Source organism: Micropterus dolomieu, linkage group LG08, assembly GCF_021292245.1.
Source record: "Micropterus dolomieu isolate WLL.071019.BEF.003 ecotype Adirondacks linkage group LG08, ASM2129224v1, whole genome shotgun sequence".
NCBI classification, from domain to species: domain Eukaryota; kingdom Metazoa; phylum Chordata; class Actinopteri; order Centrarchiformes; family Centrarchidae; genus Micropterus; species Micropterus dolomieu.
Window position 1 is genome coordinate 22,761,628 of NC_060157.1, and position 12,478 is coordinate 22,774,105.

The 12,478-nt window shown below is 41.1% G+C and overlaps 1 protein-coding gene across 2 annotated transcripts in view; it reads left to right on the forward strand.

Annotated features, from left to right (window-relative positions):
* Positions 1 to 1,121: 1,121 nt before the first annotated feature.
* The window catches only part of LOC123974939 (vesicular inhibitory amino acid transporter-like), a 14,387-nt gene continuing 3,030 nt past the window's right edge, over positions 1,122 to 12,478 (forward strand). Inside the window, exons 1-11 of one of the 2 annotated variants that reach the window (XM_046055981.1) lie at positions 2,023 to 2,040; positions 5,533 to 5,663; positions 5,779 to 5,891; positions 6,087 to 6,201; positions 6,406 to 6,537; positions 7,750 to 7,905; positions 7,987 to 8,050; positions 8,200 to 8,260; positions 8,374 to 8,465; positions 8,699 to 8,875; positions 9,046 to 9,105. In XM_046055981.1, the coding sequence (XP_045911937.1) occupies positions 5,792 to 5,891; positions 6,087 to 6,201; positions 6,406 to 6,537; positions 7,750 to 7,905; positions 7,987 to 8,050; positions 8,200 to 8,260; positions 8,374 to 8,465; positions 8,699 to 8,875; positions 9,046 to 9,105 (957 nt within the window). In that variant the 5' untranslated portion in view covers positions 2,023 to 2,040; positions 5,533 to 5,663; positions 5,779 to 5,791. Of the gene's footprint in view, positions 2,041 to 2,786; positions 4,826 to 5,532; positions 5,664 to 5,778; positions 5,892 to 6,086; positions 6,202 to 6,405; positions 6,538 to 7,749; positions 7,906 to 7,986; positions 8,051 to 8,199; positions 8,261 to 8,373; positions 8,466 to 8,698; positions 8,876 to 9,045; positions 9,106 to 12,478 lie in introns of those variants that run through there. The other variant, XM_046055980.1, reaches the window with a different exon arrangement.

Here is a 12,478-nt window from a genome sequence, read left to right on the forward strand (position 1 = left end):
GCCTAACTATCCCCCCCTGGGATTTTTTCTTCTGTGCAGATATTTATTAAATATAGCCCACTAAAAGACAATAATTAATATAGCTATTAGATGATTTTCCTTCAATCTGCGTAAAAGAAAAAAGGCTGAGGAGAAGTCTGATCCTTTTTTTCTGAGGAGCTGTCCGTGGTGCTGCCAGTGCTCTGCGGCAGGCCAGCTGCAGGATGTGCATCATATCAGCAACGAGTTGCATTCCTTCACAGCCTGCTGAACATGCTCATCTGGAATCAAGCTGTTAAATGAGCTGGAAACTTAAAATCTGTAGCCGTATGCATCCATGAGAAATTCTAACCCGCAGATCTGGCTAAACCGTGGCATTATTTTAAATGTTTTAATATGAAGGTGCGGCGTATTTTATAAGAAAATACTAAAATAATGTTTTTCACACGTTTCGTAAATATTGTTTAGAAAATAAGACAAAAAATTACAAATTAGCTAGGCTATTGGAAAATTGCATACAAATAATTTCTGTTCGCATGTTATGTAGGCTATAGTTTAGAAACACAATTTCATAATTCCTAACAAAAAAAATATTAGTCTCTCCGTGGAAGGCCGTGCACGGTCTCAGAGTAGAATATGCTGCAGTCCGCATCATCATTTCACAAATTTAGGATTGATTTCACATGTTAAATTACAGCTGAGCAGATCGGGCAGATCAGGTAAAATGTTCCTAACGAAAAACAAAACAAACAGATCCTCCTGTTACATGGTTCATCCTGTTTCCCTGTCTACGAGGTTCATTTAGACCACAAATATCCTACAACTGTGGATCGATGAGAGGATTTAAAATGAACATATCTTAATTAAATAGGCAACATTTTGATACGTCAATGCTTGTTAGATAAGCCCTATATTTATTTAGCATACATGCAGGACGCCTGCTGTTTGTTGATGGCACTGCCTGTCGACTTGTTGACAGATTGCAGCATGAAAGCAGGTGAAATGTTTGATCTCTTCATTCATGCATAACGTCAGGGACGAGTCTGCAACAGCCCACCGCTGCCTTTAAATGACCTGACCGTTTTATCCTTTTGATTACTCTGCCGGAAAGGCCCGTGGAGAGGGTCAACCTCTCTCTCTCTCTCTCTCTCTCTCTCTCTCTCTCTCTCTCTGCCATCCGTGACAGTTCTCCTGTGCGCGAGCCGTTACACTGGCTCTCTATGCGGACACGTGCGCGGTCCTCTCTCTCTCTCCTCTCTTTGGGTGATGCAGTCAGAGATTCCAGCGCTCCCGCTGTCACCAACAGGACCCCCAACTGACAAAACTGCTTGGGAAAAATGCAAAATTGTCTTTTTTAACGACAACCGAGGACATATTTTGTTTTTTGTCTCTGTTTTGGGGCATCTCTTCGTTGAGGCAGATGACAAGGAGAGTTTCTGAGGGTGTACTATGGATGAGCAAGCCAAGAAAAGCGGCTGAGGATTTGAAACAGTTTGGGTGAAACGGTTAGGCTGCCCTTAGAAGGGAGGTTAGCGCACTTCTCGACGACATCACAGAGGCAACAGGCATGACTTTACAGTAGCAGTTGAAAAGCAAATATCAACCTGCATGCATCTGCCTCTCTGCTTTTTACTCGGTAATATAATTTCCAGTTGAAGAACGCATTTTATTCGGATAAAGATGGCTCACCTAATACGACACAAGCTCACCAACAAGCTGACCAATGCGGCCCACACGGTGTCCAACAAATCTCAGGCCAAGGTCAGCGGGGTGTTCGCCCGGATGGGCTTCCAGGCCGCGACGGACGAGGAGGGCTTGGGTTTCGCCGAGTGCGATGACTTGGATTATGACTACAGGCAAGGGATGCAAATGGATGTCCTCCAGGGAGAAGAAGAAGGAGGACACACGGAGGGAGAGGGGGAGCTGGAGGGGGACAGCCACTATCAGAGAGACGGCACCGGTCGGAGGCCCTCGTCCCTGAAGACAGGTGGATCGCTGGATGAGGATAAGCCTAAAATCACGTCATGGGAAGCTGGCTGGAACGTCACCAACGCCATTCAGGTAGCCCACATTGTGATTACTATCATCTTGCATGTGAAAGCACAAATGCTGCATGGATGAGGCCTGCACTTGCACAAAAAGTCACCTTGAACATTTTCAGATTTCAGATTTATGCAAGGAAAAGAGAGGATGCGCATCATTTCACACAATCCAAGATTAGAATAAAGCATTGTGTTCAATTTTGTCGAAGACACTTTTATTGAGCTTTCAAATGTATTGAAAAATCCAATACAGGCTTTAATTTAACGTTTAATTCAAGGCTTGAGAGTGAATTCATTAGAGTCAATGGGTCTTAGAATTTATTTATTCAAATCTTTTTATCAGTGGAGCTGCAGGCAGGGCCTGTTCGATTTTGATAGCCCTGAGGCTGAATGCACCCACGTGCTTATCAGCGTCTCCATCAAATTGAAGTTGTAATCAAATTCATTTAAAAATTGGTTTTAAAATTGTATTTTTAATGCCTTGATTCGATTCAGTCTAAAACATACGCAAACGAAAGGCCTAGGATATTTCAAGGGCGAGGCGAATGAGAAAACAATTGTGTGATGCAGAATTAATCAGCTACGTGATAAATCCCACGCTTCTGTTTTGTATTGTTCTCTTAATGTACAAAAAAACATTTTTTTACTGTTATAATGTAAGATGTGAGCTGTGTGCGTCAGTCACTGCATGTCCGGCCTCGCTCGGCCTGTCACTGCGATGTGGGCCCCGTCCATTACCACTCAACTGCGCTTCTCTGTCCGCAGGGCATGTTCGTCCTCGGCCTGCCGTACGCCATCCTCCACGGCGGCTACCTCGGCCTCTTCCTCATTATCTTCGCGGCTGTGGTGTGCTGCTACACCGGCAAAATCCTCATCGCGTGTCTGTACGAGGAGAATGAGGACGGCATCAAAGTGCGCGTGAGGGACTCCTACGTGGACGTCGCCAATGCCTGCTGCGCGCCCCGCTTCCCAGCGCTGGGCGGACACGTGGTGAACGTGGCTCAGATTATCGAGCTGGTCATGACCTGTATTCTTTACGTTGTGGTCAGCGGCAACCTGATGTACAACAGTTTCCCGGGGTTTCCCGTCTCCCAGAAAGCTTGGTCTGTGGTGGCCACTGTCGCGCTCCTGCCTTGCGCGTTCCTGAAGAGCCTCAAGGCCGTGTCCAAGTTCAGCTTGCTCTGCACTCTGGCGCACTTCGTCATCAACGTCCTCGTGATTGCCTACTGTCTCTCCAGGGCGCGTGAGTGGGCCTGGGAGAAGGTCAAGTTTTATATCGATGTAAAGAAATTCCCCATTTCAATCGGCATCATCGTGTTCAGCTACACCTCTCAGATCTTCCTCCCCTCCCTGGAGGGAAACATGCAGAAGCCCAGCGAGTTCCACTGCATGATGGAGTGGACTCACATCGCAGCCTGCGTCCTCAAGGGCCTCTTCGCCCTGGTGGCCTACTTGACTTGGGCAGACGCCACCAAAGAGGTCATCACGGATAACCTGCCTTCAACCATCCGGGCTGTGGTGAACATCTTCCTCGTCGCCAAAGCGCTGTTATCTTACCCACTGCCGTTCTTTGCTGCTGTTGAAGTTATGGAGAAATCCTTTTTCCAGGATGGCGGGAGAGCGTTCTTCCCGGACTGCTACGGCCCGGGTGGGCAGTTGAAATCATGGGGTCTGGGCCTTCGAATTGGCCTGGTAGTCTTCACCTTGCTTATGGCCGTCTTTGTCCCCCATTTCGCCCTCCTCATGGGTTTAACTGGGAGCCTCACCGGCGCTGGCCTGTGCTTCCTCTTGCCAAGCCTCTTCCACCTGAAGCTCCAGTGGAGGAATCTCCTGTGGCACCACGTCTTCTTCGACGTTGCCATTTTTGTTATTGGAGGCATATGCGCCATATCTGGCTTAATCCACTCGATTGAAGGGCTCATAGAGGCGTTCAAGTACAATATCCACGACTGAGAGCTTCAGAGGTGACCTTTATTGAATGATGATGTCCTAAAATGCCGCACTCGGCAGGTTGTCATGGCGCAGACCTTATCAAAACATCACGTTGACCACTTGACATATAAGCCCATGAGGAGGATTATTTGTGTGAAATGTACATCTTTTTATTTTGCCTTCGTGATAATGTGCAATAATAAACTCTACAATCATAGTGTAAAGTAGTCTACTCATTCCAGAAAACATGTTTTATTAACTGGACAGAGGAACACAACCTCCGCATGAAGGGGGGTGATTAAATATGCGGGAATTAACAAGCCTGTCCAGGTATCAGTCTTCATGCAAATGTGTCAAAGATCCAGTGAAAATGTCCGCCATGGGTCTAACTGTGAGTGTGTACGTGTTAATATCTGGGGAATGAAATATGTGAAAAACAATGGAGTGAATATGTTATATTGGTTTTTGAGCTGCTAGTTATGTTATTAAACTCACTTCAGAGAAAATATAAGGCATAAGACCAGGGCACCCATCAGCTCAGATGGTGCTCTTTGGATTATAATAAACCATGAATAACGTATGTGTAGTTGTTTAAATATAATTCTTTTTTGAGTTTGTTTTCGTTTTGTGTTTTGTTTTCCATCTTATGCCTATAGTAGTCCTCCTTGGCTCTTTGTTTTCTTGGTGTTTCAAGTGTCATTCTGGATGAAGTGAATTCAAAGTGCAAGCAAGTGGGTCCTAATTGTGTTATATGAACCATGTCTGTCTGATAATATTCTCTTCCTATTGAACTTGTTAATTGTGATTTAATGGAACTAATCATGGTGTGTGAGACAAAGAGTATTTGTTGAATTAAGAGTTAAATAAATCAAATATTTTATGGCTGGTGATTCTAATGTTTCCTTGAAATGTACCCAAAGAGAAGTGGCCTTGCTGATTTGACTTTCTCTTTTGTTTCTACTGCTCTGGGCCATTTTTAACATCCTCTAAATCTAACAGCTGATCATGCTTCCCCTTCTTTAAAGAACAATGTGAGCATCAAAGACAAGACGGGTTTGCAGCTGCGATGCTGTGTGTGAAATGCCAGCTACATTTGCCAGTTGAAATCATTCATGATATGGTGCAGAGGCAGAATTACAGTAGCATTTTGAGCTTAGGTATCACCCCATTGCCCTTCAGAAATATTAAAGCCAATTTGTTGCTTACTTAAAATGTCAGCAGAACAGGAGATAATTTTCACTTCCTTTTTACATGCCATTCAACCATGACATGTCTGAGAACGGAGAGGTTGTTCAAATTGTTTCTGATATTCAGGACTTCAGTACCTTTAAAAACACTCTTTACTTTATTCATAAAAATATATATCAATATATCTTTAACACTTTAGCTCTGATAACACTGATTTTGTTTAGAATGTAGTGTTTTGCTTTACACGCTTAAGCTCTGCCAATTGCTTGGTTAACACAGACAGAGAAGAATCAAAACATTGTTTCCTGTTCCCCGCACACACACACAAACCAGTGCAGTTGTCTGTCCCATCCCAGGATATTGTCAGATGACAGTGAGTTTCACTTCTCAGTGATAGCTTAGAGGAAGTACAAGCTGCGTCTGAATCAACGGCGGAGAAACGGTGGAGACGTTTGTTCAGATGTACGACATCAGGAGCTGACTTTCAACTTCGCAACTACACTGCGTCCTGCAGTAACTCAGGTATGCTACATAACATCACCAAACAGCTTTATTGTGAATAAAATGTATCATTCCTTGACTGTGCAGAGTTCAAGTACACAGTAGCAGGTACAGTAAAATGTTACTTACACCACAGGGGACCCAGAAATATGCTTCCATCCATGATAACAGTGCTCATGCTGATTCCTTTTACCTGTGGACAAAACCCTGCAATACAAGTCATTCTGACCAACAAAGGACTTCAGTACGGTAAGGCAAAGTGAGATGGTGTTATTCACTCAGTTTATTTAAACAGACATTTTAAAGGGTGTTAGATTGCTTTGTATTGTGGCTACATGAGTCTTTTTGTTAAGAACCCCAACAAAAATTGACCTGTATAATCTGTACATGAGACATGTTTCATTTACAACTATTAAAACTGTACGCATGTGCTGTTCACCCCAGGAAAGCATGCAGGTGCAGGATGGATTCAGGATAAGTTGGATCTTGTCACTTTCCCTGACATCAGCGGTGAAATCGGCTTGAGCATCCTTGGTAGCATTTACTACACATTAACAGGGTAGGATTATATTTGACATTCTTCATATAGAGGTTAAATATAAGTTATTTCCTAGGCTCAGATGTGCTCTTCTCATTTGAGCTCTTCAAAAAGGAATAGGCTGAGTATGACAGAATTTATAAAACAGTTTCATTAGACCTTTTGAAATTACACAGATATGAGTCCTCACGTCTATTTACACCTGTCTCTCCTCATGTGCACTAGCATCACCATAACAAAGTGCGACCTACCAGAGCCATCTGTCGAGTTCTATCAGGACGTTACAGGATTCAAGACATCGATCTCAGGCCTAAGTGTTGCACTATCTGGCAACTGGTTGACAAACTTTGGCATAATGTGAGTTTTGCCTAATCTCTGCACTAAATGTTAACTCACTGATCACAAAGCTAGTAACTCAACAGCTTTTCAGTCAGTTTGTAGGGATATTTCTCAGGTTTTCCATTTGGGCAAAAGACAATTCTTCCGAGCACCTGATATAATCTGATCATCCTCTGTAACAAAATGTAAAAGTTTTTGAAAAGAGTGATTACATGTACATCTTTTCACTTAAATGTATAAGAACACTTCATTTCAAATGTTGAAAGACAAATGTGCTTCTTAATGAGGAAGTGATATTAAGCCCAAAAGAGACTTTGTGTTCTTAGTTCTTCTGAGGTCAAGTAGAAGTGTTGTTTAAAGGTCATTGTCATCGTCTCCAGCGCTATATTGTTTTAACTCCTGTACATCACTGACTCCAATCTTACACAGACAAGAAAACACCTGTTCACTTTTTAAATTGAATTGATCTTTATTTTGGTCTTTATGTTACAAAAAATATATCAAGATTTTACTGTAAAGGCATTGCATTAAAACCAGAATATGTCATATTATCATGAATGAAATGATATCAGTTAGATTTGTTAATTACTGTTAGCTAAGTATACAGTGATCAGTGGTATAAAACCTCCAACAAGAAGGTTATGTGATCTACTGGGGGGACTGGCATGAAAGCTGTTATGCACATTCACACTCAAAAAGGAAGAAACCAATGGTTTGGTGACTTCCTGTTCTTTCTCTTAGTGCGACTTTGGGTGTCTGCATATAACTACATTGCAGTATACATAGTAAATGTTGAATGTGAAAGTAACAGCTAACTTAGACAATATCAGGCCGAAGCGGAGGTCTGCAGTCTGCAGAACATGCAGTTTATATCAAAGTATATATATTACTCAAAACAAAATGGCATGGTTATGCCTATTCTTGAATGGCAGCAATGATAAATTACCTTTTAGATGTACTGTAAACAAGGAAGCAAGGAAAGGAAACATCAAACAATAAAAACAGAGTATATCACTTTTATAATTAAGATAAATTTGCAATTTATAAATACATGTATAATAATTTATAACCTGGAAAAGTTAGTGAGGTGGGTCTGTTGATTTTATGTGTATGTAGTACAAATACACCCATATGGCAGAGGATTGCTGTGGCTCTAGGGGAGTATGTTGTCTGTGCAAATTTTCACCAACACCAACGTGCACTTACTATGTTTGTACGGTGTATTTTCAGACACGACGGGGGATCATTTGACATGGCTATATTTAATGTGGATTTGACCTCTGTAGTGACGCTGGGGAAAGATCCTGATGGGCATCTGTCTGTCACCAGCGTAAGCTGTGATGCTCAAGTTGGAGATGTGGACGTCCAATTCCATGGTGGAGCCAGGTACAGTAGAACAGAGGGAGAGAGATAAAAGAAAAGATACTGATGTCAAGATATAAGCCCTGCATTTTTATTTGTCAATAGTTGGATGTTCCAGCCTTTAGTGAACCATTTCAAGGGGCACATCAGAAGTGAAATAGAGGACAAAGTGAGTGTTTCTTCTATATCCTTGTCATATATATCAGTGAAGGCTTTATATATCCTCTATGACCATCAGATAATGTCATGGTGAAACCGACTGTAAAAATTTTCAGGGGTGAGCATTGTATGACATTTGTCTTGTTGCTGCCTCTATAGATCTGCCCTTGTGTGGAGGAATACATTGTAATCTTGGAGGACTACCTACAGGTCATGAACGGTATTGCAGCAGGATGGATAAAAACCCTAATTTCGAAAAACGTTTACACAATACCAGAAATTTTAATTTATAAACAGATAAGTCAGTCTACAAATGATTTCTATTCTGATCAGTTTCCTTTGATGTGGATCAAGACCTTACTCTGGACCTCCCTCTCACCGGCTTACCCGTTATTGATGCTTCAAATCTGAATCTGGGTTTTAAGGTAAGGATACACAAATTTAAGCAGTTTCATGTGATCTATTTTAATATTGTGGAAGTCCCCTTGCTTTTGGCCACATGTTTTCAGGCAGTTCTTTCACTTCTTCTTTATATGGTAGCCTTTAATGTCCATGCTCTGGCTAACTTTAATTTATAATGAGGGCCACAACACATGATGTAAACAGCAGAAACATGATCACTGGCTGTAATTGATTATTTGCTCATCTTCATTTAAAGGGAGAATTCTACTTTATCAAAACTCACACAGACCCTCCCTTTGAGTCCAAGCCTTTCACCGTACCTGAGCAGCCAGGCTACATGTTGTCAGTGGGTCTGTCTGAATTCACTCTGAATTCTGCCTCATATGGATACTACTCAGCTGGACTGCTTCAGCTCCTCATCAATGATAGCATGGTAAGTGCACCTTTAAAGATGCATATATGATGGAGAGGAAGAAAGCAGAGAGGAAGGCAAGTTTGGTTTCAGGTCTTAAACAGCTCATCCATTTAGGCACTCATTTTGGTTAACTTTTGGTTTACCTTAAACAATGTATGTGGTTGAGAATTGTTGTTTCATCATCTCAGATACCCCCAGGCTGTCCTCTGCACCTAAATACCAGCGCAATGGGGCCTTTCATTCCTCAGGTAAGTTTATCTGTTATCAGGGTTACAATTGGCAACTCCTAAGAATTTTATTAACTCACTGTATGAATGGCTCTATGTCAGCAGGCACCTAGTGTCAAGTGTCTACCATCCACAGGCTTGATTATGAACAAGAAAACAGCTTGAAAATGAGAAAATGAGCCCTTCCTTAAAAATGTTTTGTGGGAAGATGACAGCATCGTGGTTCACACTGCAGTGTTTCATCTTCAGCATCAGTATCACATGTTTAACATTATTAATGATAACTATTATTTGGGCCAGGCTTGCCCACTCCAGACCACAGACAATGTGTTATACCTCTTTAAGCCTTTATGAAGGTCAACACTTCAGACAGTCCCCTCATTTTTTTACCTAGTAATCTTTTTTTTGTTGTAAACAATATCCCATTTGTTTGTTCTGGTCAAAAGCCTGTCAGTTGAATTCTACACAGTCTGGAATCGATCAATAGATTTTTGTTTAAAACTAGTAAACAGGCTGTTGCAGTAATCCAGGCGTGACAAGATGAAGGCGTGTCTCATTGTCTTTAAAAGTTAACACATATAATATTTTTGATATTTTTCCAAGATAATGAAAATACAATTGCACAAGCTTTGTGGTGTGCTGCTCAAAACTGAAATTGCTGTCAAACCAGACACCAACATTCCTTGCAACATGTTTAACGCGGTCCACTAGGGAACCAGCAGATGGCAGACTTTGTTTTGCTATCCCGGGTCCCAATAACAAGGATCTCTGTTTTGTCTGAGTTCAGCTGGAGGATATTTTATGACATCCAATTTTTGACATTACAGCCAGTCAGTCAATCTGTTGGGCAAACACCTTGTTTCTGCATGATTTGTCCAAGGGGAAGACCAAACACTGGCATATCATACTTAACAGAACAAAATAAATTAAGTGGGAATTAATAATCATTTTATAGGTAGATGTCTGATTTTACATTGGATTGGTTGTTTCCTTAAGTCTGTATTACATTATACTGTGTATGTGTCAACATCCAATCAAATGACTGTGTAGCGAAGGACAAGAGCAGCAATCCTTCCCGGAGTCGAAAACGGGTCTACAGAATACCAAACATGCAACTTTGACCACAATGCCAAAGAGCCAGGCCCGTTGGGATGGCAGTCCAAGAGCATTCTCAACTGTAGTAACAGTACTCCGTCACACTCTATGTATGTGAAAAAGTTGCTGTAATGCCAAAGCCACCAAGAACACCTAACTCTGTTAAAACAGCATTTGTATTTCCTCTTCAATAAGGAGTACTACTTATGAATGTCTTTTCCTTATCATTATCATAACTACATTTAAAAACACCTGTTTTACAATTGCAGTGTGCTTTAAACAATGAAAACAATTTGTACGGATGCCAGTACCTTTTAACTGACCACCCCAAACATGAATATCATCTCATTTTCAAACTTATAACTCACTAATTTTGGTACTATATAGGTTTTTAACGTTAGGACAGGTTCATCTTCACATTCGGTATTATAATTTTATATATTCCTCTTCATCTCGGCCTTAGTTACCAACTACTTGCTCTTGTTTAACTGACATGTTCATTTTCCATAAATCTACCTTAAAAAAATCATGAAAAGAATACTAAGTACTAGAAAAAAGAACTTGATTACAAACATGAGTACAGAACGTTCCGCATCGTCTATCACTTGTCTTGGATCTCCCTCTGCTTGAATTTCTAATCTAACCCAAGTTTCTATTTCCTCTTTTACTTGTTTTACCAATTGATTCATCAATTTCTCAATCACTTCTGCGCTCTTCTGTTCACCTGAACATCTTGGCAACACAATGTTCACATTCGGCTCTGAAATGGAAAAAAAAATCCCTATTTAGAAACATTTTTAAATATTTAGCAGTAATATGTTAGAGCCTATTAAAATAATTAGAAAAAATGTAGTAGCCTACCTCTGGTAAAACTTTGACTGGTGAGATACTTGAAGTCTGCGAGGATACATGAAGATTAATGGAATTAGCTACTGAGCAGAACTGCATAATTTTCATTAAAGTTTCACTGTGTTTGAAATTTGAGTTCCTACTGGTCTTGAGTGCATCGTAGATCCTTACCGTAGTTGTGTTGTTCTCCCAAAACATGCGATGCAGAAAAGCTTCATACAAGCACACACACACGTGTATATATCTAGTATTCATACTAATTTGCCACAAAAAATCCTTCATAAATCGACGTATATCCTAAAACCCAACAATTGCTCTTTCAGTATCATTTTTATTATAACTTCTCTTTCTGCATTGTGCCTCCTTTATGAAAAAAACCCTGCTTTTTACAGTAATGAGCCGTTATGGCTGCATCACAGCCCACCCGAGTCTTCAAAGAGCACCTACACCATAATACCATCCCCAGATTCTTCTCTTGTTCTTTATTAATTCAGTTGTACTGAGGCCATGCCGATGTCACACAGAAGTGAAGGACAGGTTTTGTACCTGTTCATAAGATAATGTGCACTCATAACTAATGCTGCAAACTAAAGCAAACTCAACTAGCAGGATAATATGTAGTTGTTAAGAAAATCCCCTTTCTATTTTGGTAAAGAGATAGGAGATACTTGTAAAGAAGATTGCAAATCTTTTATCCAATTCAAGTGGACAACCACACCAAATCAGAAACACCCACAGAGAAAATCCAGTCCTCACATCTGAAAAGCTGAATCCAGTTGGTAAGTTGTTCCGATGATGAACTGATCATGTAAATTGACGTCCTGTTAATCGGCTAATGGTGTCACTGGATAAAGGGTGTCACTGCAGTACTAGCTTTGGGATGAAACTTACCTGGCATTTTTTACACTCACACTAGTCAGTCAGTACAAGCATTGCTGATTCACAGTTTAGCCTCATGGACAGTTAATAGGTATACACTCACCTAAAGGATTATTAGGAACACCTGTTCAATTTCTCATTAATGCAATTATCTAATCACCCAATCACATGGCAGTTGCTTCAATGCATTTAGGGGTGTGGTCCTGGTCAAGACAATCTCCTGAACTCCAAACTGAATGTCAGAATGGGAAAGAAAGGTGATTTAAGCAATTTTGTGCGTGGCATGGTTGTTGGTGCCAGACGGGCCGGTCTGAGTATTTCACAATCTGCTCAGTTACTGCGATTTTCACGCACAACCATTTCTAGGGTTTACAAAGAATGGTGTGAAAAGGGAAAAACATCCAGTATGCGGCAGTCCTGTGGGCGAAAATGCCTTGTTGATGCTAAAGGTCAGAGGAGAATGGGCCGACTGATTCAAGCTGATAGAAGAGCAACTTTGACTGAAATAACCACTCGTTACAACCGAGGTATGCAGCAAAGCATTTGTGAAGCCACAACACGCACAACCTTG